General features: G+C 47.8%; 1 protein-coding gene across 1 annotated transcript in view; it reads left to right on the top strand.

Moving 5' to 3' along the window:
• Positions 1-4,209: 4,209 nt before the first annotated feature.
• The window catches only part of Drc11 (dynein regulatory complex subunit 11), a 121,119-nt gene continuing 97,871 nt past the window's right edge, over positions 4,210-27,457 (top strand). Inside the window, exons 1-5 of the mRNA XM_075951319.1 lie at positions 4,210-4,534; positions 15,204-15,528; positions 18,052-18,171; positions 20,548-20,739; positions 22,243-22,314. Coding sequence (XP_075807434.1) covers positions 4,524-4,534; positions 15,204-15,528; positions 18,052-18,171; positions 20,548-20,739; positions 22,243-22,314 — 720 coding nt within the window. The 5' untranslated portion in view covers positions 4,210-4,523. The remainder of the gene's footprint in view (positions 4,535-15,203; positions 15,529-18,051; positions 18,172-20,547; positions 20,740-22,242; positions 22,315-27,457) is intronic.

Genomic DNA, 27,457 nt, shown 5'->3' on the forward strand with positions numbered 1-27,457 from the left:
GGCTCAGTAGTTAAGAATATATACTATTCTTTCAGAGGAGCGAAGCTCAGTTTCAACTCCAATGTTAGGCAGAGCACAACTACCCACAAGTCCCGCCCCAAGAAATCTGTCGCCCTCTTCTGGTCTCTTCAGGCACTGCACTCACATGCACATACCCACACACAGACCTGAACCTCCACACATATTAAAATGAAAATTAACCCCCCTTTAAAAATAAACTATCAAGGGCACACCACCATGTGCTTTGAGTGGCACAAGGGGTTCTCTCAACTTGTAGAGGAAGACTAGGGTTCAGAAGTGTTAGTGGCATCAATCCAAGATGAAAGGACAGGGGCTGGCCATTTTGATGGACTGCAGTTTTACTCGTGTTAGTTGAACATCCAGTTTAGAACCTGGCTATCAGAGGGCTTTGCAGAGGAGGTCAATTCACACCCTGCCTTTGTCTCCTGCCTTTAGGAAAAGGCAGAGTTGCTATCGCAACTCCCTATTCTATGGCTGCATATACTGAACTAAGCATCACACTGAATGGCAGACTGTGCTTTGCCTAGTATTGAGTGAAGTGCCCAGCATGGTGCCGAGTGGAATACTGTGTTTTTCATACTACTGCAAGGAGTATTGCTTTCAGAGAGGGAGGAGGCTCCAGCAAATATCTGTCCCATTAATTTAGTGTATGTCAAAAGGACAACGATGAAGAATTTCCCCCAGAGACCCGGTAGCCAGGCCAGGAGGCTGCTCAAGAAGACAGTCACACTTTGCATGAAGTACGGCATCTGTTATTTAAGACAAAATGGAGCGACTGCAGAAGAGATGCTGATCACACACAAGGACATTTCTAGAATGACAAACTAGAAGAGAGGCGTGGGCCTCAGATGTCCATCACGACAGACCACAAGTGCTAAAACGTTCTTGTAGAGGAAGAAGAACCCTCCGCACTCACCGAGGCCTGTGTGGTGACCTCTGGACATGCATCAACAGCTCAGAGGTCAGAGGGGACAGAGCGGAGCCCAGGCATCCCTGGAAATCCCAGGACTGCCCCATGAGCCCTCTGTCCTCTTTGGTTGTGTGTTTGTCCCTTGGTTCCTGGTGCAGTTTTCCTGCCTTGATAACTCTTGTTATCTGGGAAATGGGTAGATAGATGTTAGGGAAGGAGGCAAGGAAGATCCTGGGACCTTCATAGGGGGTTTCCAGGGTCCCTGTGGAGACTCACTGCACTGGACAGTGGTGGTGTGCCTGAGGTGGTGGTGGGAATAGGGTCCGAGTGCTGAGGTAGACAAGGTGTGGGTTGCAGTGAAGACACTTGGGTATGCCTGGGCAGCCAGATTCCTGCTCTGACAGGATTATCGAGGGGCCGTGAAGAATAACATCTCACTGATAAGAAGGTCGAGTTGAGGCCGGTGAACTTCCTATGATCCCAGGAAGCAGCACAGATCATTAAAATGATTTCTGAGTCTCTGGACAAAGCAGACATAGCAAGCGCCACTCACTGTTTGGGGTTCCCCACAAACGTGCCGGGCAACAGGAAGATGGAAGCCTGTGGTTCTGGCTTCACAGTTAAGCATGATGCTGTGACTACCAAGACAGAGCCATGCGTCAGGAGCATCGGCCTCTGTCTTCATCTCAGGGAACAGCTGAGGACAGGGCACAGGAGCAGGGCGGGCTTACGGACTGTTGATTGACACTGGGCCTTTAGCTGAGATGTACCAAAGGCTCCTCCGCTTTGGTGGGCAGAGCATTTTAATCAGTGGCATTGGTTAGATTTGGGGGACTGCGTGGACCTTGATGGGATGATGAACCACTACATGACAGAAAACATTGCAGGCTGATAGAGTTCCCTGGCCATGAGCACCCTATGAAACACCAGAGTGGAGCAGCCCCCAGAAACAGATGAGGTGGGCAGGAAGGCACTGGATGAGTTAACCTGGTACCCACTGCTCCCTTCCTGGAGGTGGCATCCTTGTTTTCCATTCAAAGGATACAAGGAAGAGGAAATCCACCACAATATACCAACGAATGGCAGACAGGAAGACTTGAGGGAGACTGACATGGGAGTTTAAGCACCCACAAAATTGCTCCTGTTGCAGAGGCTTGACAGGGGCCAATTGAGCCTACACACAGGAAAGAGAGGTTTTTATGTGCCCCCCCCTTGCCATTGTGGCCTACACAACTGCTCAGGAGCCTAGACTCTCAGCGACAATTCTAGCTGCAAGGGCCAGCAGGGCCTTTTCCTGCCGCCATGGCACACATACCTCTACTATCCAGTCTGGTGGAACCCTATGGGGACTCCAGAAACCCCTCCTCAAGGACTTAGTATCCTCCTTGCCTCCCTCCCTAACATCTGCCCATTTCCCAGAAATGTGACAGACATATCAAGGCAGGAAAACCCTGCACCAAGGAAGTAAGGGACAAAGACCCAACATAAGAGGACAAGCGGTTCCCAGGGTTTGCTAGGCAGATCAATCGCCCAGGGACACGGCCACTCCTAGACTTCCAGGAATGCCTGGGCGCTGCACTGTCCCCTCTGACCTCTAAACTGTCAATGTGTGTTCAGAGGTCACCTTTAGGTATTGGATACGGACATAGCTCAGGTGGCCATCTATGGCCACCTCAGGGCCTAGTCACTTTCAAGGAAGTGTCCTTCTGTAGGCCCCCAATGGCCACTTCTTTCCCCACTAAGGCAATTCACTCCATCAAAGCACTCTGCTGCCCCATTGGACTTTGCAAATGGCAACATCAATGTCTATTTGACCCAAACACAGCAAGAAGGAACACCCCCCTTCCCAATGAGCTGGCAGCCAGATACTGAGGCAGCGTAAATTATTAAAGTCTGAGGAGGAGGTGGACATTCTATTTTGTCCACGCAGCTAGGAGTGTCAGGTTTCCCTAATCGCTAAGTAGCTGGGGACCCACTGTTTTGGTCTCATAGAAACTTGAAAATTTTAAGCAAGGGCAATGTGGGTGCCTACGCAGAGACAGAGATCTTCTGCTGTTTGTCCCTCAGCAGGGCCACTGAGGACCTGTCATGTAGCCATCTGTCTTCTCAAGGATCTCACGCGACAAGGTGTGGCTGTTCCCATCTTTACACGTTGGAAACTGAATGCAGTTGAAGCCCAACCAGCCAACGATTCGCATCAACTCCAGCGTCCATTGGAGTGCAGCCTTGAAACCAGTTACTCAGGCCCTCTGGCTCTCAGCTTCCACCATGCACAACTGTCAGCAGGGAGGCAATGGCCAACGTCACAAGTTATCATCTGAGTAGCCCCATGCTTGAGACCCTAGCACCAAACTCGCGGGAGCACCACAGTCTCTGCATACAGGTTGTGAAGGGTTATTTAACACAGTGTGTACCTTCTTGGGTTGTCTGAACGCCATCATCAAGTTTGCTTCCTAGCAGAGTTCACGCGTGCTCATGCGTGACTCCTATTGGCTGTATATATCTGGCACTGCCTTCTGCCAGCTGAGTCCTGACTGGGCTATTTCTTCTACCTCTGCCTGGAAATGAGGGTGAATCAGAGAAGTTTATGCATCCTCAGTGGTTAAGCTGTGGGGTCCTGAGATCTCAATTTGCATTTTGTGAGCATGCTGAGCTAGGTCCTGGGGGCCTTGCTATTTGACTATTAGCTTGGGTCCCGTTTTCGCTCAGGAGTTTTGCACATTTTATTTGGCATCTAAGACACTTGTTCCTGAGAGCCAGCTTGACTCCTGGTGTTGTTGGTTCTCCCACAGCACAGCAAGATGTTTTCTTTTTGGTATCAAATGATTTCATCTTAGAAATGTCTCCTTTCCTTGTGTGTGGATATGGGTTTTGTTTTTGGCTAGGGGAACTGTAGACTCTTTGTAAAGTTTGCCAGTAAACCTCAGCTTCAACCAAGGCCAAAGAGAGGAAGCAGGAAAGAAAGCCTCCCTGTGGGTCGCTAACAACTCCCCTTTCAGGAGAGCAGGCCTCTTTGCACTTGCCGGAGTGCTGGACGAAGGAGTGATTTCTGCACCCACTCTGAAGGTGGGAAGACTAAGGTCTGCTGTCAGGAAGGTCCGTGCCCAAGACCCTTGGCAGAGAGAGCTGGGAGCCTGGCCAGATGGACCTCGAAGCCTGACGTAGCTCCCGATTCGAGCAGCTGTAGAACCTGCCCCGCCCCCGTTCCTAACCACGCCCTGCCTTGCAGTTGCCACGGTAACGGGAAACGCGAGCATGCACTGCGCAGGCGTACGCGTAGAGTCTCTGTTGCTAAGGCCACCTAGAGGCACTCTAGTGGGAGAAGTGAGGTTCCAGAGTCTGATGCAGCAACCAGAGCGAGGGAACCCCAGTCCGTGCCTGCGCCCCTGGGGGGTGACGGCAGGGTAACCCACCTCTCCGAGCCTTTCCCTGCCCCAAGCGACAGGCTGTACTCTGTCCCTGTCCCTCTCTCCAGAGGAGCCCCCACCTTCTGGGAACCTCTAGGATTTCTCTGACCTCTGCAGTAGGCCAGCCTTCGGAGGGCAAGGAAGAGCTTCCTGGTGGGTGAAGGAAAGACAGAAAAAGGCCAGCCATGTCGAACCTGTAAGTGGTGGGTCACCTGTTAGCTTATGTCTTCTCCAGAGTGACTTCTTCTGCCTTTCCCCCTCCACCTCGCCTTCCTCTCCACCGTCCTCCTCTCTCCTCCTTTTTTATCTTTTATCAAGTTCATATGTCTCAGAATTGATTATCCCTGTCTCACTGGCAAAGGACACTAGTCTGTTTCCCTCCTTCCTCAGAGGGAGGGTCTACCTCCAGGAATCCATCACACGCCCATGGCTGACGGAGGCAACTTTTCTATTGGTTGTGAATGGGTTGCTTGTGAGAACCCCAGACCCTAAACTGCATTCCAGAAAGATCCCAGGCCATTGCTGAGTGTGTCTCTCTCACCGCCTTATAGCCTTGGCTCTGCAGTTACCCCATGCTGTGCAATGTGGTATGGCTAACTGGAGAAAGTTCCAGGCCGAGCCTTGGTCACCACCCCCCTGCGAAGCAGTAGCTCTCAATATTTTTTCCATACGGAAAAAGAGGGTTCCCAGCACCATGCAGGGCAGTGGCTCACTGCTTACATCTGCGGCCACTGTAGACCGCAGCTTCAGGTCCGTCCAGCTTCTCCGTACTGTCTGTCAGGAAACCTAAGCCTGGGCGTTCCCAGCTCATGGAAGGAAGGGGTGAGGAGTGGGGTATGGGGAAATCAGGAGAGCATACAGACAGAAGCCCGTGGAGCTGGACGGAAGGCTGCTGAATATCAGCTCTAAGCCTCCTGGAGATGAAGAAGGAACTTGACAGTGTGGGCCCGGGACGGTCTATATGAGACATGGAGCAAGTGCCGGTAAAAGGGCAAGCAGGGAGAAGAGCTAAGTTAGCTAAGGAAGTAAAGCCTCCCTCAGTGGGAAATGGTGTGCGGAAGGAGGCCAGCTCTGTGCTGCTGGGGTGAATCTGGAGAGGCAAGAGTGGAAGCCAGATTCGCAGCATAAGGTCCATGCTGGTAGCAGACAGCGGAGTGAGGGGTTGGAAAGATCATTCTGGAGATAGAGGAGAGAAGCCAATGCAGTGAAGGCCTAAGAGTTTCAGTGGATAGGGGACAGAGTGGTTACCCTGGCAGAGGGTGACCGGGTGGCCACCCTGGCAGAGGACAGGTTAGACAGAGTCATTAGATGTGAAACCACTTCATTTTGGTGTACCAAAGGAATGCCTGGTGTTGACGGAACCAAGATAGTATAGGAGGCCAGGAGTGGGTGGGTGCCACCCTTGATAGTGAGGGCCAGTGGGAGCTCATGTGCCAGCAGACAGCTCTGGGTACCGACTTGGCAAGCCCAGACTGAGTGTAGCCGGACATCTAGAAGGAAGGCAGGAAAAGAGTGCTCTTCCGAGGGAAGGGCGTGTGGAAGAATAACACAGAAACATCAGGGGCAGTAATGTTAGCCCCTGAGGATGCGGGACTCGGAGCTGGGAGCTGGGGAGAGAGTGGGGCTGGAGGCCGTGTGAATAGCCAGGAGGCCCCTAGAGCTGCACACAGCCAGGACAGAAGGGGACCCACATTAGAGAGCACCCCCATACAAACTGCACTCCACAACACACACACACACACACACACACACACAGAGCGAGAGAGAGAGAGAGAGAGAGAGAGAGAGAGAGAGAGAGAGAGAGAGAGAGAGAGAGCGAGCATGTGGGGGAAAGCCAGGTGTCTCTCAGAGCAGGAAGTGGGAGCACACAGAAAGGGGTAACCATGAACTCAGTGCGAAGGAAGGAAGGTTTATTATTGTCTGTCAGTGGCAGGAGGTAATCCCCATTTACACACTTAGACTTCCCGAGGAAGCTCAGCTCATGGTCCCTCCCCAGTCATCAGCGGCAGGAAGAAGTCTATCAAGCTAAAGAATAGCTATGTGGTCTTTCTGAGCCCTTACCCACTGCCCTCCTGACTCCAGAGTCTGTCGCATAATAGGTTGTGTTCTCTACTCTGAACTCCATCATGGGCTTTTGAAACCACTAGGTAGTCTCAGGACTGAGATAAATCTAAGTTCTCCACGCCATCATACCTGTGTGCCCCAACCCCTTGGGGCCACCTTAGGGATGGGGATCTACTCCTGAGGATCCTTTTTTTTTTTTTTTTTTTTGCTTTTTTGAGACAGGGTTTCTCTGTGGTTTTGGTGGTTTTGGAGCCTGTCCTGGAACTAGCTCTTGTAGACCAGGCTGGTCTTGAACTCACAGAGATCCGCCTGCCTCTGCCTCCCAAGAGCTGGGATTAAAGACGTTGTGCCACCACCGCCCGGCCTCCTGAGGATTCTTAAGCACAGGAAGTGACATGGTCTGCCTATACCTAACTACCTTGAGAGCAAGGAGACGGCTTTATCACTACTGCACTCTCACCTTTGACCCCGCCAGGCCACAACCAACGAAGCGAACCCATGTCCACACAAAGAATTGTGTGACTGAAGCATCACCACCCTGCTCAAGGCAGGGCAGAAATGTCCCACGGGTCCCTTGGCCGGTGTTGGATAAGGGTGTGCCGACGGCATCACAAGTTGTTTGGCATTAAACCAAAAGAAGTCCTGGCATGTGCTACGACGGGAATGAACTTGCTGCACGGTGTGAGTGTAGGAAGCCACTCACAGAGAGTGACTGGGGACAAACTCCGTTTACAGACAGCTCTAGACTTAGGATGGCTCAGCTTACAATCTCTCTACTTCGGGGAGTTATCAAAAGCCGTCGGATCTAAGTAGACACTGTACTATGATGAGTTTTGGACGTGGATCTTCTCCTGGATTAATGATTTGTCTGGTTCTCTGGATGCTTGGCCTGGTCACTTCCTAATCAAGAAACTCCCACCTGTCTGTAGTGTGCCATGCTACTGAAATAGGTTTTCCTTTAGGATGTGTGCAGCAGGGGCAGACCTATGCAGGACTGTCTAGACAAGACCAACCGAGGCACACTCAGGATTCATGGCCAAGGGCTGGGAGGAGGCAGACTCAAGAGTGACTGACTGGACGGGATTCTCTTGGAGTGATGAAAACATTCTAGAACTGGACAATGTGATGGTTGTACAGCACAGTAAATACACTAAAGACCATGTGGCGGTTGTACATACAGCAAATACACTAAAGACCGTGTGACGGTTGTACATACAGCAAATACACTAAAGACCGTGTGACGGTTGTACATACAGCAAATACACTAAAGACCGTGTGACGGTTGTACATACAGCAAATACACTAAAGACCATGTGATGGTTGTACATACAGCAAATACACTAAAGACATGTAGCGGTTGTACATACAGCAAATACACTAAAGACCATGTGATGGTTGTACATACAGCAAATACACTAAAGACCATGTGATGGTTGTACATACAGCAAATACACTAAAGACAGTGTGACGGTTGGTTGTACATACAGCAAATACACTAAAGACAGTGTGGCAGTTGTATATACAGCAAATACACTAAAGACAGTGTGACGGTTGTACATACAGCAAATACACTAAAGACCGTGTGACGGTTGTACATACAGCAAATACACTAAAGACAGTGTAGCGGTTGTACATACAGCAAATACACTAAAGACAGTGTAGCGGTTGTACATACAGCAAATACACTAAAGACCGTGTGGCGGTTGTATATACAGCAAATACACTAAAGACAGTGTGGCGGTTGTATATACAGCAAATACACTAAAGACAGTGTGGCGGTTGTACATACAGCAAATACACTAAAGACCGTGTGATGGTTGTACATACAGCAAATACACTAAAGACCGTGTGGCGGTTGTATATACAGCAAATACACTAAAGACCGTGTGATGGTTGTACATACAGCAAATACACTAAAGACCGTGTGGCGGTTGTATATACAGCAAATACACTAAAGACAGTGTGACGGTTGTACATACAGCAAATACACTAAAGACCGTGTGATGGTTGTACATACAGCAAATACACTAAAGACCGTGTGATGGTTGTACATACAGCAAATACACTAAAGACCGTGTGATGGTTGTACATACAGCAAATACACTAAAGACCGTGTGATGGTTGTACATACAGCAAATACACTAAAGACAGTGGGGCGGTTGTACATACAGCAAATACACTAAAGACCATGTGATGGTTGTACATACAGCAAATACACTAAAGACCGTGTGACGGTTGTACATACAGCAAATACACTAAAGACCATGTGATGGTTGTACATACAGCAAATACACTAAAGACCGTGTGGCGGTTGTACATACAGCAAATACACTAAAGACCGTGTGACGGTTGTACATACAGCAAATACACTAAAGACAGTGTGACGGTTGGTTGTACATACAGCAAATACACTAAAGACAGTGTGGCGGTTGTACATACAGCAAATACACTAAAGACCGTGTGACGGTTGTACATACAGCAAATACACTAAAGACCATGTGATGGTTGTACATACAGCAAATACACTAAAGACAGTGTGACGGTTGGTTGTACATACAGCAAATACACTAAAGACCGTGTGGCGGTTGTACATACAGCAAATACACTAAAGACCGTGTGATGGTTGTACATACAGCAAATACACTAAAGACAGTGTGGCGGTTGTACATACAGCAAATACACTAAAGACCGTGTGATGGTTGTACATACAGCAAATACACTAAAGACAGTGTGGCGGTTGTACATACAGCAAATACACTAAAAACTGTGTGACGGTTGTACATACAGCAAATACACTAAAGACCGTGTGACGGTTGTACATATAGCAAATACACTAAAGACCGTGTGACGGTTGTACATACAGCAAATACACTAAAGACCATGTGATGGTTGTACATACAGCAAATACACTAAAGACATGTAGCGGTTGTACATACAGCAAATACACTAAAGACAGTGTGGCGGTTGTACATACAGCAAATACACTATAGACAGTGTGGCGGTTGTACATACAGCAAATACACTAAAGACAGTGTAGCGGTTGTACATACAGCAAATACACTAAAGACCGTGTGGCGGTTGTACATACAGCAAATACACTAAAGACAGTGTGGCGGTTGTACATACAGCAAATACACTAAAGACAGTGTGGCGGTTGTACATACAGCAAATACACTAAAGACCGTGTGGCGGTTGTACATACAGCAAATACACTAAAGACCATGTGATGGTTGTACATACAGCAAATACACTAAAGACCGTGTGGCGGTTGTACATACAGCAAATACACTAAAGACAGTGTGGCAGTTGTACATACAGCACAGTAAATACACTAAAGACAATGTGACGTTTGTACAGCACTGTAAATATACTAAAGCCACAGTGTCACACCCTGGAAGTCAGGGTTCCTGTTGGTTTGTGAAATGTGTCTCCATGATGCTCTTGTTGGATACCTTGCCATGCCCCTGATCTCATATTATCCTCACGGGTCCTACATGAGTGAAGGGACCAGATACTGCAGGGAGGGTATGTGGGCTCATGCACACTGTGTCTATGAATGAGGTCAGCACTCTGCAGGCTGGTGTGGCTGAGGCATGTTAATTAGGTCCCTGGAAGGCCAGAGTGGTAGAGTGTGGCTATAGATAGATTGACGGGATCAAGGCCAGAAGCCCTAGTCCCTAGGGAACAGGCCTGTCAGCATGTGACGGAGCCATCTTTAGTGGTAAAGAAATCCAGCCAAGACATGGTCTCACGTGCTCACCTAGCACTCTGTATTTCAGCCAGCACCATGCCTCTAGGGTTGTTGAAAGGCACAAAAGAGGAAGAGAGAGGCCAACCCAGAGGGAGAGCCTGTGAGGCTCCAGTCACCAGGACTGTCCCTGAATTAGTGTTCCAGCTATGACCAGTCTGCCACAGCCTTGAATGCCCCCTGCTGCCCTAACCCTGGCTAAAATGGGTGCATGAGGGCATGGACTCTCTAGCGGGCACAGCCCCTACATGGGCCTGCCTAGCTGGCCCTCCCTGTCACAGCACCTACTCATCCTGCATTTCTGTTCAGCTAGGGCTTCTGGGGATCCCCATGGTGGAAGACTGAGTCCATGGATACATGAGTGGGGTCAAGTCACCCAGATCTTAGGAGGCAGCCTCCTTACAGTACTTGCCGCAGCCATAAGCAATTTGAAGTATAAGTTGCTGTGGTGGTTTAAGAATGGCCCCCATAGGTTCATGTATTTTAATATTTGTTCCCGGTTGGTGGAACTCTTTGGGAAGGATGAGGAGGTGTGGCCTTGTGGGAGGAAGAGTGTCACAGGAGGCAGGATTTGAGGTCTCAAAAGCCCATGTCATTCCCAGTTAGCTCCTCTACTTCCTACTTGCTGATGAAATATAAGTTCTCAGCTACTGCTCCAGCCCCATGCCTCCCTACCCTGGGCCACACTCTCCACCTTGATGGTCACAGACTCTAACACTCTGGAACCATGAGTATAGTGATATTTTGTTTATGTTTTAATAAATAAAGCTTGCCTGAAGATCGGAGGCCAGGCAGTGGTGACACACACCTTTAATCCCAGGATTTGGGGGACAGAGTCAGATGGGTCTCTGTGAGCTCAAGGCCACCCTGGGCTACACAAGATCAGTGCAGAAACAGATCCAGGTGGTGGTGGTTCGCACCTTTCATCCCAGTACTAGGGAGTCATGCCTTTAATCCCAGCACTAAAGGGAATATAAGACAGGAGGAGACAGGGACTCAGGGCTCAGACTGCAGCTGCCCAGCCCTGGTAGAGGTAAGACTTCTCTAGTGGCTTGGCTGTTTTGCTTTTCTAATCTTCATCTTGAGCCCCAATATCTGTCTCTGGGTTTTTATTATTCATGCTACACATGAGCCTTTTCTAAGTTTCTTTGGCCTCAGTTTGTTATGGTAATAGAAAACTTAACGAGACATTTCCCTTCATCTTTTACTGTTTATTCCATCCCCACATTAAAATTATGATATTTACTCCCAGTTTATTATTTCTGGGTTCTCATTCATGTTGCATTTGCCGATCAGCCCCCAGACTTTGCTGTTTTTATGTTTGGTATCTTCGAGCAGGAGCAGATCACCTCTTCTGTTTGATCTCGACTCCTGCACTCTAAAATGCTTTTCAACTACATCTGTATAGCCCCCCAGTCTTCTTTATTGCCCTTTATTTGAGCTGGATTATAGGGGAGATTTCTCTTTTTATTCTCATGCTTTTATTTATGTGGGTGTTGTCTGAGCCTTGCTGTTTTAATCAACATCATTATTGTTACTGATTTCCTTGCATTTGGCAGTTAGGCCATTTCAGAGAGCAGTGTTAAAAGGTTTTTGTTGTTGTTGTTGTTGCTGTTTTTGTCAATATCTTCCTCCCTCCTCCTTTACTCCAAATTTCCAGGGTCATATTGCTCGTGTTTCCCTGAGGAGGGTGCAGTGGTCCTTAGATTCAGCATCCTGTAGCAACCATCACTTTTGTGTGCACAGGGCATCTTCACTCAGGAATGGGCTGTCTATCAGTTTGCTGAGTATTTTCTCAAATGCTGGCAACTACCCTGTGTGTGGTTTTGACATCCTGTAGCTGTAAGAGGTCAGGGGCTCCTGCATGGTGAGCCACAGTCATTCCGAGATTCACCCTGCCTTCGTTAGAGATGCTTTTCTTCTGGCTGCATCTGGCTTGCTGGGTGGAGTTTCAGATCTGAGTTCTGAACAGAATCAGCCTGTGCTTCTCTCTTGTCAGTGTGTCTGCTGGCTGAGGCCCCAAGCCCTAGTTTGTCCCCAAAATAAATCCTGCGATGTTTGTGTGTTCGATGCTGTCAGCTGCTGGTGTGCTCCACCTATGGAGTCTCAGGTCAATGGCCATCGTAAGTTGTGTTCTGCTCAGAGTCCGGAAGTCTGGGTTTTGGTGACACGACCTCCTTCTGACTTCATACTTTCCTGACTTTGCATTCTCCAGGCGGATGACCAGCCCTAGCTGCTCCTGTCCGGGCCTGACATCACCTTTGACATGCTCATCTGTGCTTCCTCCGTCCTCCTCTCTTGCTTATCTTTCTGAGGTGTGAACACACAGATGCCAAAAGTCGGGTACCCCAGGTGCTCTGAGCAGGCGCACGTTGCTTCTGTGGTTCTTGCTCTTCCCTGGACGGTAACCGCCTCTGGTCAGTTACCACTGCCATTCACTACTAAGTATGTGGGCACTGAGATGTCCTGCAGCAGTCACGGCTCATGCTTCTTGACAGCCCTGCTCTCCTCTGTGAGAAGCTATCTAGCTTTTCACTAGTAGAGTCTTCTAACCGTTGCTGGAGTTTCGGGAGTGGAGCACTTGCACACGCTGCGGATGACGTGCCGGATGCCACACTCCACATCCTCACTCAGTGGGATGGGAGGGAGGAAAAGCTCTGACTTGGGATTCACACAGTCTTTACATCTCATAGTGGCCTTGTATCTGTGCCCCTAACTACTCACACTGGCTTTCCTCCTGACAAGCAGGAAACATAACGCTTAGTGGGCAACAAGAAGCCCGAAAGCCAGCACACCCAGACATGGTGTGCCCTCACACCCTGTGACTTGAGCCATGGCTTCTGATTGCTCTGGTTTCCCCACATCAGAAGGGTACTGTGAGGATGCCATGCCTGTTATATGGAAAGCTCTCAGAAGAGTGGCTCAAGGCATAGACATTAAGTAACTTCTATCACCATTAATTCACCACCGTCATCGTCACGGTCATCATCATTGTGATCGTGACATCATTACCAATATCACTATCATCAACCACTACCAATATCATTAGCTACCGTCACCACCACCATTACCATCATCATCATCACCATGACAATCATCCCCTTCATCATCACCATCATACCACTGGGTGCCAGAGCTGCCCCGGAAGAGGGGAGACCCAGAGGCTTCTGAAGGGGCTGGAAAGGAGCTTTGACTGTAGAGCTGTGTCAGGCCATGTGATTCCTAGCCCTGCCCTGTTTATGACACACTCCAGGGAACAGGTGGCTAAGTGACTCCAGGTCCAGCAGAAAATGACACACGCAAACTGATAGTTGGAGACCAGGCGCTAGAACACCTGAAAAGTGTTTGGACTTGGAGCCACAAGGGCATCAAAGACCTCAAGCTCTGGCTTCTCCGAGTCAGGGGACATGGCTGTCATCCTTTCCAGAGCCACCTCTGCTCAGACACCGGTGATGTCTAGCTGATCTCAGCCCGAGTTCTTAGGTGTGAAAGGCCAAAGTTTGGGAAGGGGAAATGTCTACCATAATTCTGTCTGAACAGGCTTATTGGGCAAATCTCAAGCTAGAATCAACAGAGAAGACAGACAGACGGGGGTCGTATGGTGCCCTGGTAGCTCCTTTGGTGAATGATATCTCCAGCCTTCAGCTGCCCTCCAGCCCAGGGAGGGCATGGAACAGTCTGCATTTCATACATTCATCCAGCAAACGTCTGGTTGTATAAACTCCATCTAGTATGTGGGGCAAGAGGACCCAGCAGGCCCAGAGAGCATCAGACCCTGGCTTCTCATATGCTGTCACCACTCTAAGGACAGCACCTGTTGTCTTTAGCTGTGGTTCATCCACACTTTCTCACTTCTGTGTGAAGCAGTTTGGTGACTACCCTACAGTTATTCACTGCTCCTTGGTGGGCTATCTCTAGATTTTTGCTATTTTCTTATGTACTTTTTTATTTTATGTGTGTTAGTGTTTGTCTTTATGTATATGTTTACCCTCTGCATGCAATGCCTACTACAGGCAGAAGTGAGCATCAGTTCTCCCGGAGCTGGAATCACAGAAGGCTGTGAGCTGTCATATGGGTGCTGAAACTGAACCCAGCTCCTCTGCCAGAGCAACTAGTACTCTAACCACTGAGCCACCGGCCTCAGACGTCTGCTACTCTTGTCTTTTAAAATACTGGGTCTAGAGGCTGGAGCCGATAAAGTGTTGGCTTGCAAGTGGGCAGACCTGAGTTTATTAAAAAGGAGGGGGGAAGAGGCTGCGTATGGTGATGCCACCTTACACTTCCAGCACTAAGGAGGTAGAAAAGGGGGAATCCTGGAGACTCATTAGCCAGTCAGTCCAGACTACTGGATGAATTCCCAGGCTAGTGAGACCCTGAGTCAAGAAACAAGGTTGTTGCCTCCTGAGAAATGACATGATGGTTGGCCTTTGACCTCAACATATCTGCATGCGTGCACACGTGCATGCATGTGCACGCGCACACGCACACACACCAAGATTCTTAAAGCCTAAGGATATATTTTAGTAGGAGAGTACTAAACATGCCCAAAGCCCTGAATTCTTTCCCCAGCACTGAAAAAAAATATTGCTACAATTATAGTTGTTACATAGTCATAAACTTTTATCCACAGAGCCTGCACACATCCAACTTTACAAGGCAATGTGGAATTACTTTCCAAAATGGTAGTTTCAATATGAACTTCATCATATATACATTTAAATCAGTTAAGATAAGTTCATTGGTCTGGTTATAGATTGCTTTATTATTTAAATTAGTGCAATAACACTGGCTTTACAGACACATTGAAGAGCAATTATATTATTTATAATGAGTCTTTTAAAAACTATTAACTAATCATAGTAATGCTTGTTTTTTTTTAAAAAAAATGGGCTTGTCAAAACACCGTAAGTTGTCCAGAGAACGTCCCAGCCACTTATCGTGTCCTGAGCTCGCTCCTGCCTGTATTCTGTTTTATGACGCCAGGTGGCCAATACATGTGTCCAGTGGGGTAAAGTTTGTATATGAGGTCTCTAAACTCCATGTCTTCCTCCAGCATGTACAATAAAATGTGGCACCAGACCCAAGAGGCCCTCAATTCTCTGCTTGACAAGGAGTCTCAGAAGATGACCGAACCACAAAGAAACAAGGTCTTAGTCTTCCAGATGTTAGCTACCTTCTACATAAAGTATGTGCAGATCTTCAGGAACATGGAGAATGTCTACGACCAGATCGTTCATCCACAGAAGCGCATGCTCATTCGCAAGGTCCTGGATGGAGTGATGGGTCGCATTCTGGAACTGAAGAACGAGATGGTAGAGTTGGAGCTGACAGAGTTCCATTATTTTGACGATATCTTACAGGACCTGAAGTTGGCGCCGGTAAGGTTTTGTTGTTGTTTTCCTCTTTAGGCTTTTGTTGTAAATGAGATACTTAAGGCTGTGTCCCATTGTCTACAGACTTTTTAGCCATGCTTGCATGTGACGACCTTGTTGAGTTAAAAGCCTGACCACTTTCTTCACTTAAACCTCACCAACATGAGGAAGGCTTTGGTTGTTTCCTTGTCTGGGTGGACCAATCTTGGCGCAGCTCGGGGGTCTGACATTGAAGTCCTATTATCACAGAGATGCCACAATGTCATGGTGGTTGAAATGGAGTTAGTTGACTGACCTTCTCACAAATACCCCATAGCCCAAAGGTTCCCATTTTCTCTGGGCCATGCCACCAACTCTCTGGTCCACATGTCCTTCTGCCTGTGCTGCCCCATTGTCACTTGGATGATAGTCTTGAATGGCCGGGACCTGTGCCCAGTTGAATGAATGTCTTCCTTTGCTTTGGGTCAGTACTGACCCTGTATGTTTATATCTATAGCCTTTGTTCTTTAGGTTCTATGGGAGGAGGTAACCCTCTTTATGGCCCAGGGAGTCTCCCTCTGCCACCTGGTGACCTGGGCACCTCCTGTGGTCACTCAGCCCCTGCCACTGAACCTTTCCCTGTCTGCTGACAGACATTTGCCTGAAGTTTTTCTAATATCCTGAGTGGATGGACTTTCAAGGGCCACTAGACATCTCATTTCTTCCAGTGTACGCCCTGTGAGCTCACCTTCCATTTTGAAAGGGTGATTCCCTCAGGTAAAGTTAAGAAGAGAAAATGTCTTTACCACAGAGCCCAATGTTTCTTCACTTTGAAAATATTTTGACTTTTGGAAAGGCCATTTCTTTTTCCGGTGAAGATTCTTTTAATATTGTTATCTGATGACGTCAGAATAGACTAAAAAGAGCAATTGGAACGAGTCAAGGCATTCCAGAATTCCCATGTGCCTTCCTGCATTTCCAAGAACAAAAGTCAGCCGCCAGATGCAGTCAGGTGTGCTTGATGCCCCCACCCCACCACCCCGCCCCGGTGGAAAGAGGAAGAATGGCCTGGGCCAAATGTGTATCGCTTTTTTATTGAATTACAGTTCAAATTTAATTAGTAAGGTGACATTCAATGTCTAAATCTAATTTCAAGGCTATTAAACAATTACAGTCTAAAGAGGTTTGGGGACCCACATGCTGGGCTACCTCCATTTTTCCTGCTATTTACACTGCCCCAACCTTCAGCTGGTCGCCATCCTTACAACTAGGAAATGCTGCGGCTGTGAGAAGCCAGCTGTGCCTAGGGAGGAAAGGGGTGATGGGAACAGCCATCTCCCGGAAGTCTGTGCTGTAGGATGACATCAACACCGTTTTCCTCCAGCCTTGGAACTGAGGGACAAGCCGCGTGATGTCTTTGACACGCAGGGGCCAGAACACTGGACCAGCAGTAGCATTTGGGTTCCGTGAACAGTGTCCTGGCAAAGAAGCAAGCCTTGGGAATATTCCAGCAATTGGGGTGGACCATTCCTGCCAGCATCCTCTTGATCACTGTGGCCATTCTCTCACGTAGTCCACGCTCCTTGCTGTTTTTCTGCCCAGCCCCCAACTCTTTGTATGGTAGGACTTAAGTCCTCACCACAGAGACCGGGACATCAAGGAAACTGTATCAGGCTGAGCCTCCCTGAGAGAATCCGAAGCCAGAAAATGATGGTATCTGCCTCTGGTCTGAACTGGCCTCCCGAGCTGGCAGCTGGAAGTTGTGAAGAATGGAGCAAGAAGAGCTACTAGAGCTAGAGAGAAGGCTGGGGGAGAACAGCAGAGCATCTTTATCACCCTACCCTTGCCTTGGCCCTGTGACTTCCCCAAAATGCTTCTGTTATGCCCAGATTTCGGAGTCTCCCCAAAATCAACAAGAACACCGAGTCCCGCATCTAAAAGTAAAGAGCTTTTATTCTTATTCAAGTTTGAACTCAGACTCTCCTTGTGTCCAATGCATTAGCACAATCAGAGATCCCTGAGCTCATTTGGGGTGGGGTTTTTATAGTAGAAGTTGGGCTGAGGGATTTCTAAGGTTCAGGATCCCTGATTGGCTGACATTTGTCTAGGGATGCCCTGGTGAAAAGGGGATGGGTGTGTGCTAGACTAAGGAACTCCAGGTGATCCTATCTACAATGGTTGGTATTTTCTTGGGATGCTGATTTGTCTATTCCTGGGTGGTGACTGGATGGTCTCAGTTTGTGGTCTTTTCTGGAGTCAGGTGTTGCCTTAGGGTAAACTGAGACTCAGGCCTACTTTCTGGTTTGTCTCTATAGAGCCTTTCTTGGCAGGTGTGTACAAAGCTGCCCTAGGCCTACATGTCCATAAGCAACTACTGGGATTTGAACTCAGGTCTTCATGCTGTGCAGCAAGCACTCTGACCTACTGAACCTTCTCTCTACCCGACCCCCAAGCAAGTCTCGGTGATTCACTCATCCCACCATAATTCTCGGTGCATTTGAGTCCTGGCATCCTAACGAAATGGTCTTGCGTTTATTCTCTCTTCTTCAGCAACAGTTGGATGTCCCCATACCCAGGTATTTTTTGAAGGAGAGGTTGGAAGTCATAAAAGGAAGAGAGAGGACCCTCGCTCGGATCTTAAATGAATGTGGATTGAACCTTCCCAAAACAGTATGTATCATTTTAACAGATGTCCTTCATTGTCTGTAAAACCTCCTCCTCCACACCCCCAACTGTCTGGGAACATTTGCCTTATTCTCAAGTAGAGAAAAGTGCCTCCCCTCTCTGCTTGCTATATGAAGTCTATAAGAGATTATGTAACTTTGGGGGTGATTGTTAGGGATTTGTTATGTTTGCTTTATGTGAAATAAAAATCAAATGATAATGCCTTGTGCCTTACATGGGGAGCCATAAGAATGAGCCCGTTACCAGCTGGCCTTTTCCTCTCTGATTCACCAGGTAAAGTCAGAACATAAACCCACCAAGTTCAGAATTCCCAAACTCAAAACTTACTGTGTGTTCTCAGTTGCTCTCTAGCCTTTTATGAGTTCTGAGTGACATTTGGATCACCTAGAAGAACTGCCACCGGGAAAAGAAAGGCCTGGAAGAGGTCTCAGGGAGTGAAGGGTTTTGTACACAGGCATAAGGACCTGAGTTCAAACCCCCAGACCCCTTGTAAAGCTGGATGTGGCAGCAAATGCCCCTCTGCCCCTGCAGGGACACTCTCTCCCATGATGCTCCTCATTCTTGTACGGCTCCCTCCCCTGCTTTCAGGACAACAGTGGCCTCACCTCGATCCCATTCAGGTCTCCATGGGCCTCTAAAGACTCCCACAAACCTTACTTATGCTTGTCTGTACCCCATAAAAATGGCACACTCCAAGTACCTAGCCCTGTTGTTACATACCCCACTTGAGACCCCATAGTCTGCAGCATGAACCCAAATCCTTTTGTTTATGTGTGTGTGTTGTTCACATGCATACAAGGGAGCTGGAGCTCCCTGATTCCTAGACTGGTTGACCACTGTGCCAAAGATCCAGTTGCCTACGCCCCACATGCACCCCTGCACTGGGGTTCCTGACACACACTGTCACACCCAGTCTTTTAGCTGAGTGCTAGAAATTCAAACTCAGTTCCTCAGCTTTGAGAGTGACTGGGTCCCAGGCCCCACCTTTTCACACACAGGTGCAAACAGTCCTGAACGGTTTAGCATCCTCATCACTGGTCAGTCTACAGAGGGCTTCAGCCTTTTACTTGATGGAGGGACGCGTAAGTCCTCTTCTCAGAAGCACGGTTTCCATTGCTTTTTCTCCCATTAAGCAAATGATGGGATTTGCAGCATCCATCAGTATGTCTGATGGACATTTCTGGTCATCTCAGCTCTAATTTGCTATGGAACTAAACTTTTGGGGTGCCACTTAGCTTTCTGTTTGGAAGGATCGTGGTCTGGTCTTTGGGGGCTAACCTTGGTTATTAATTTATCACACCTGGGAAGAGGGAACCTCAACAGAGAAATTGCTTCCATCAGATTGGAAGTGTCTATGAGGATTTTATTTCTTTTTACAAAAAATATTTGGTTGGGCTTGTTTTTTGAGAATTCTGTATGTGAGCCCCATGTTTACCCACTCGCCCCAATCTCTTCCTGTGACTCTGCCTCCTTCCAAATTTATGGTCTCGACTTTAGTTACTATTGTTGTGTATACAGTATATATATTGTGTAATATATATTATATATATGTGTAATTGTATACAGTTATATAATATAAATAAATAATTATATATTTATAATTCATTATAAAGTAATTACAATTGTTGCATGTATATGCATAGACATATATTACATGTAGTTGTATATAGTTATATAATATATTTATAATTTATTATAAAGTAATGAATGTGTGTGTATATGGATATATATATATATATATATATATATATATATATATATAATCTACAACCTACTAAGTCCATTTAACATTGTTCATGTGTACATGTGTTCTGAGATGACCACTTGAGACTGGGCATCCTATTTGGGAACTTGTCCCTGGAAGAAACTAATTCTCCCTCCCTTAGTAGTGTGAGGGCACTTCCTTGATTGCTAGCTGTAGGAGATCCTGCCCATGGTGGGTGGTAGCATCCCTGGGCAGATGGGCCTAGGTTTTATAGAAAGGTAGCTAACGGGGAGCCTGGAAGCAAGCCAGTACAGCGTGCCTCTGTGCCTCTGTGGTGCTTGCTTCATGCTCCTGCCCTGGCTTCTCCTGATGATGAACTGAAACTTAGAAAGTGAAAATGAGCCCTGTCCTCTCCGAGCTGCTTTGGTCATGGTGTTTGTCACAGCAACAGAAAAGCAAGCTAGAACACAGTCCCTAAGTCAGAATCACAGTTCATTGCTGCTGTAGAATGGTATACAGTTGGCCGCAAGCACAGTTTACTGATGCTGTTGTATAGTATACAGTTGGCAGCAAGCACCTTTACATGCTAAGCCATCTTGCTGGTCCAGTTCAACATGTATAAATATTGATTTGCCTATTTTTTTTAATTTTTGCAGAAATATACTGTAAAGAGCCTAGCATTTGAAGAGGCTATAAAACTGATCCAGATTGCGGAGCGAGCAAGGCAGGGCCGCCTCAGGGCGATGTTCATGAGGCAGATCTTCCTCCAGGAGTGCAGAGCCAAGGAGATCAAGCTGCTGGGCCACAGACTAGCTGACACGGGCCTGGCGGCTCTGCAGATCCAGAAAGTATGAATGTGGGGGCGCTTCTGGATTGGGGGTGGGAGGGGCAGAAAACACGTTTCAGTCTTGCGGCTGAGCTCTGAAATTCAAAACCCAAAGCTCTACCTATAAGAAAGCTGTGTTGAGTTAGTAAACCCCACAAAGTTTTATTGGCTTACCACCCTAGAGAACCATTGTCTTTATTTTGTTTGTTGTAAACTAGGAAGTTTAAGATGCAGAACACTGTGTCCAAAGACTTCCAAAAGGGCCCCCGATAACTGTTGGAAAGAATGTTGCTAGGAGCTTGCAAGGATGTAAACCCGCAATGAGGTTTTTTAAAAGCTGCATCCGCGCTGCGACAATTGCAGAAGGGAGACGCCAGGAGCAACTCCTGGGGCCTTGAGGACAGTCTCACCTCTTAGCACATTCCAGCCACCACCACCAAAGGGCCAGAGCCTAGGTCTTCCTGCTAGTGGGGCCCTAGGGGCGGATTTCTCTATATAGTGTTACTAGTAGTGTATCCTTTTACCTAAGGGAGGGCAGGGTTGCTTGTGGAAAGATGAAAACTACAGCCATGTGGCACAAATCAGACTTAAGAAAATAAGTATAGGGACACACTGCAGAGCCTGAGGGGCAGGATACTGTCCCCAGCTGTGCCTGGGTTGTCTAGGGAGAGGGCTGTGGGAAAGGCAGATTCCTTTCTTTGCATCTCTCCGGCCTCTGCACCCTAAGCTAAGCTTTGGTTTTACAGTTTTTGGAAGCGCCTGAGCTGTTACCTCCCATGTTCCTTTGGAAGGTTTTAATTGTAAAACAGTGAAGTACTGTCATTAGGTACAGCCTCATTCTTCTGATTTCTAGAAGCATCTCTTGAAGACTCCCAAGTAAGATTCAAGAGCAACTATGAGTCATTTCTGTAATTATCCTTCTTTAAAACTGTTGTCTGTGGGGCTGCAGAGATGGCTCGGTGACTAACAGCATCAGCTGCTCTTCCAGAGGACTTGGGTTCAATTCCCAGCACCTACACGGTGGCTCAAACCATGTCTAACTTCAGTTCCAGGGGGTCTGATGCGCTCCTTTGGCCTCTGTGGTTGTGGGTACCTGTGTATTGCACACATAGGTGAAACACTCATACACATCACATAAACTAAAAATGTAAGAAAACTATTGCCTCGTCCAGCCTTTGATAGGAGGGTTTGCGTCTAATCCTATTTTAACTTGTGCCATGATGCTCTTTTCTGAAGGGAAACAATGGACCTGGGGGAGCTGGAAGGTGCAGGAGGAGGAGCAGGGATTGGAAGGAAGGATGCGGTTGGAATGTATTGTCTGAGAGAATAAATGAAAAGAAAAAGGGGGAGGAAGGAAGGGAGGGAAGGAGGAAGAAGAAAAGAAAGCTGTTGCCTGTTATCCCAGCATTTGAAAAATAATTCAGGGGCACCCACAAGTGCAGGCTGGAGTTGGCTGTCACGATACCCGGACTGGGCAGTTTCTACAGGAGATGTCTGCTGCGAGTAACCATGCATTTGTTCGCAGGTTTGGCGAGGTTTCCGTCAAAACAAGAAGACAGTGAAGGAGAGGGAAGAGGAGATGGTATTCCTGGGGATGGTAAGTTTGCTACTTGGAGAGTAGATTCCGTAGGATGTGTGTCTTCTTAGTGCGTGTCTGAGGAAAGAGGGGAGAGAAGAATCGGTGACTTCCGGCAGGAGACCCAAGAGGTTGGGGCGTGTCCCTCACGTGTCCCTGCAAGGATGCAGAAGACTCCAGATAGGAGACAGGCATTGAGCCCTTGGCTTCCTGAGTGTCCTGCTGGTGAGGCTGGAATTGCTTTGGTCCAGCTGGTATTGAAGGGTCCGTTTCCACAGTGATGAGTAAGTCATGGGTGCATTGCCGTATCGCTGTGTCAACACAAAACAGCGGCTTAGGCAACCACCTGTGTTATGGCATGGATCCCTGGGTCAGGAGTCTGGCATAGCTCAGTTCTCTGCCTAGGGTGGCTAACTGTTGTACAAGCTGGGCCTGTCTCATCTAAGGCTCAGGTGGGGAAGGATCTGCCTCCACGGTCACGTCCCTGCTGGCAGCATCCCTTGTGGACAGCCAGAGCAGGAACGTCAGTTCCTTGCCGGCTCTCAGCTGGAGATAGCCCAGCACCTGACTTCATGGACCTGGAGTCTCCCACGTGGCATCTTGCTGCCCCTGAGACAGGAGAGAAAGAGGGTACACTCATGGTACACAGACCTTCACCACTGTACTATTGTTAGTTAAAAGTGAGTGACAGGTTTCCTCAGAAGTGTTACAGCAGGATTTAGGGACCAGGAGGCAGGGGACCAGCATGCCTTTAGAGTTTGGTGTAAGGGGCCCTCAGTGCCTTCTGTAAGGGGTTCTCAGTGCCTTCTGTGCATGGAGTATGGGCTTCATCTCATGTGTCCTGAGCCGAGCCCATGGCTCCCAGGCCAGAGCCCATGGCTCCCAGGGCACAGCCCATGCCTCCCAGGGCAGAGCCCATGCCTCCCTGCTGAAACCCATTCTCGCACCCCCCCCCCACACACACACAGCCCGAGGTCCTGCTAAAGTACTGGGTATTGTTTCCTGTCAACGCTCAGGAGACCTCCTGTGTCCTTTACACGTGACCTTCCTTCAGAGCCCAGGAAATCAGCTCTGTAACACTCGCATCACCAGAGATGTGGATCATTCCTGATGGGGCCTCGCATGTCGACAGGCTCAGTTTCCATTAAAGGAAGTTTTAGCTAAGAATACCAGAACCCCAACAAGTCTCACAGCAACAGCTTCAGGTGCATCACATGGAGGCAGCCGAATTGCCGGGGGCTCCACTGCTCCCCTCAGATAAAAACACACCTACAGCAGCGCCGACAGGACAAGGACTCACCGCCTGGAGAGCTCTGCTGAGGCTAAGCAAGAAAAGAAGAGATAGGAATATAAATATACCATAAATAACCACAGACACTAACAGGCTGGGAAAAAAACTATTAGATCGTGTCTTGAACCTCTGCAGTCATAAATTAGAAGACACTAAAGAGAGAAGCTCGTCTCAGGAAATATAAATATCAAAACTCACGGAAGCCGCAAGAAACCTCAATGAAGCCAGTCACAGTAGCAGAGATTCTCCAGCCTCTAGGCTAGTCAGGGCCTGGGAGAATTAGGCAGGCACCAAGGGCAGAGGTGTTTGCCCAGGGCTTCAGCAAGGTCATTCAGGAAACCACTGGATGGAGCTGAGCCCAGTCAGCGCAGTGGAGGTGGCTCGGGTGCTCCTGTGTACCACATAGGGATGACCTGCTGTGTGGCTGAGCTCCAATGCCAGTGCGCATTGAGTTGGCCTGGTTGGACCTTGGGGCTTGGAGCTCTTGCCCTTGAAGGTTGAGAGGTGCCTCACATCCTGCCCCATTCCTCAACCCAAGAGTTCAGCTACCATCAGACTCTGGAGAGGGCCCTGCAAGACCATCACAAAACAAAACCAATATGATACAGTTGATTTTCACTTGGGAGACAGAGTGAATTGCCAACAAGAAGTGGCCTTCGTCATATGCCATTTCTGTCGTAGTTGGGGCAGTGCAGACAGCAGTGAAGTGTGAACCAAGACTCTGCTCCCCACCAGGGAAGCAAAGTGCCTGCTCGGTGCAGTCCCTGCTACCACCTCCCTGTCACCTCCCCGCTCCACTGGCCTGCTGTAGGCTGCTGTTTTTTGGGTGTTCTTATAGAGAGGAACCGGGACTTACTTTACATGTTTTTGAATTATTGTTGGAAAGTCAATCATAAACAGTTTCTGCTCCCCTCTCCCAAATGACATGTGGTAAAGAGGACAACAAACAGCGGGTCAGAATAGAGAAAGAAAAAGATAGAAGAAGAAATAAATCCTGGCTATGGAGTTCAGGTCAAGAATAACACTGAACATTGAATAAGCCATCTGAAATGTCACCTGCTCACAACGGGCCCTCCCATAGCAATCATCAACGAAGACAGTCCCTCACAGATCTGCTCACAGGCCACTCTGACCTGGGCAGTTCCTCTGTTGAGACCGCCTGTAATCCCAGTGTGCAGGAGCAGAGAGGATAGATCCCTGGAGGAAATCAGCTAAACTAGACCAATCTGGTTCGAGTGAGAGATCCAGTCTCCATGTATAAATAAGGTAAAGGGTAATCAAGGCATGTACCTGAATGCACAGGTGTGCCTACACACATACAAATGCCCACATAAACAATCACACACACACACACACACACACACACACACACACACACACGTATACATGCAAAAAATATCCTAGTTATATTGGTTGTTCTTACATTAAAAATCAAATTAGCAATAATGCCATGTGCTTAAGCACTGTATGGAATTTCACAATGGTCAAACTTTTGACTCAACAGCTTCTATTTGAGTAAACTTCTATTTAATGAGATGCATTAGCCTCCATTTACTGGCTATCTTCTGTATACAAAAAAAGTCCAGAACCCCAGGCAACAGCCAAAGGCCATTGCATGCACCCTTCAATCTTGACTGCCTGCCCTGGTACCATTCAGAGGTGGATCTCTCGTGTATAACTCAATCTCCTCCGCTTTCCTCTGTAATTCCATGTGCTGGGCTCTAAAGAGGGCCAAGCATAAGAACTTCTCCACAGCGCATGTAGTTTGCCCAACATGAAGAGAACAGCTCCCCCGCTGTGTGTTCCGTGCATGCTTTGTCTGCACGCCTTTTACCCAGCATGCCGCCTCTTGATAATACATGTTCTATTGGAATTTTAACCACTGAGAAATACATGGATTCAATTTGTGAAAGAATGTTATCTGCGGTTTGCTGGCTGATGACCATAAAAAAAATAAATCCACTATCCCCAACCAAAGGCATGTTTTCAATTGAATATATTTTCCACTCTGTCATTGATGAGGCTGTTGCCTCCTTATTTCAAATCTCAGTTTTCCACGTGTTCATCTCAATCCATTTTGTCAATGTAAAAGCCAGTGCTTTAGCCGCTCCCAGCTGTGCTTTTACCTTCACACGAGCCCACCACACTTCCAGGAGCGAGGGCTTGGTCTCTGAAAGCAAAATCAGAGCAAAGGGCATCGCTCCATCTCCTACCCCAACCAAATGTTTCTCTTAGCCATTGGCATATCAATCATTTTATTTTGATATTGCCATTTTAAATATGTAGGTTATAGAGTCTACAGAGGAAAATAAATAGGGTCTAAAACTCACATAGAGCTATTTTAATTGGCAGAGCCAATGGCGTGGATCCCGGGAAAGGAAACTTAATGAACACAATCCATTCTCTTCTGCGGACCCCTCAACGCCGTTCGTCCTGTAGTCAGGGCCCTGTATGTTTTATGTTACCCTGAGCCATCACTATTTGCATTGTAATGAGGAACTCTGGGGGCACTTATTAAAGGGAAGGCCTGTCCCTTCAACAAACATCATCAGAATCCTGAAAACACCACAAAGCCCTATTAGCTTTCAGACTCTACCGTCAAACAGGCTATTTTCTCCATGGTTTCAGGGCTAATAAATTAGAATTTTATTCTTGTTAACCCCAGCACAGGCTGGGATAGCCTGTGACTGAGGCTCTCAGAGCCCCTGCTGTATCCTTTAACATTGTAAGTGCTGCCTGTCCCCTAAGTGTCCCAGCCACAAGCATTTCTTCTGCACTCACTGTCCCCTCGGGGGGCCTCTGGTTAGCACCTTAGAGGCGGACTTGTTACAAAGCCTGGCTCTGTACCTCGCCAGGGGCAGGGCCCCAAGTCTCCCACACCTTCCCTGAGAGTCTTAGTTTCCTCTTGGCCAGCACAGTACTGCCTGCCTCAGACAAGACAGGGCAGCAGACAAGACAGTCTTTAAAGGGAGAGGCCTTGCCAGAGTGTGAAGGGGGAAACACCTCGGAGGAACGTGGTTGATGTCATCTTAGACCATGATAAAATGTATGATGGTTGAGTGATCCTGAAAACACAAACACCTTGAACAAGCCCCGAAAGTTCATGTACAGAAACGCAACATACGTCAAACTAACCTCTGTGTAAAACACATGTATTGAAGACCTAACGATTCGGCGTGTCTAGGATCTCATTTGCTATGCCCTACTGAATCTGCATACCAAAACTAGCCTGTCAAAATTTGATCTGGAAAAGTCCATGAGGCTGAGTTTGTCTTGATGCTTCCTTACCTAGTTGCAGAGGGGCCTTCTAGAGATTCCCCAAGGCAACAGTTGGGAACCCCTACAATGGGGTCTAGCGGAGGAAAGCCCACAGAGGCCGCAAGCTGTCCCTCCCGCCCACCACGGCCTCTCGTGACGAGGTTTCTCTGAAGTGCCCACTGGTCTCAAAAGCTCCCTTCAGCCAGGCACTGTCCCCCATGCCTTTCATCTTGGACACCCAGAAAGGAGAACGCTCATAAGGTCCAGGCCAGCGGGGGCTACAGTGTGAGGCTCTGTTTCAAAAGGAAGTGAGCATGATCCACCTGTGTTGGAGAAAAGACAAGGTCAGCGCTCTTTTCTTTTAAGTGGGATTTTACCATCCAGTTGCCTGACCTGACATATCTTAGTTTGATTTCAAGTCTTATTTGTGCATGTATGAATATATATTCATTAGATATATTCATGCATTCATATTCATTATATATATCTATACATATATGTTATATACCATATAATATATTCATATATCAATTATATATTAAGAAATAATATTTTATTATTATTGTTTTTTGTTGTTAATATTATGCTTAATTATGGTCCCAGATTTCCAGGACA

The sequence above is a fragment of the Microtus pennsylvanicus genome, chromosome 17 (genome assembly GCF_037038515.1).
Source record: "Microtus pennsylvanicus isolate mMicPen1 chromosome 17, mMicPen1.hap1, whole genome shotgun sequence".
In the NCBI taxonomy this organism is placed as follows: Eukaryota; Metazoa; Chordata; class Mammalia; order Rodentia; family Cricetidae; genus Microtus; species Microtus pennsylvanicus.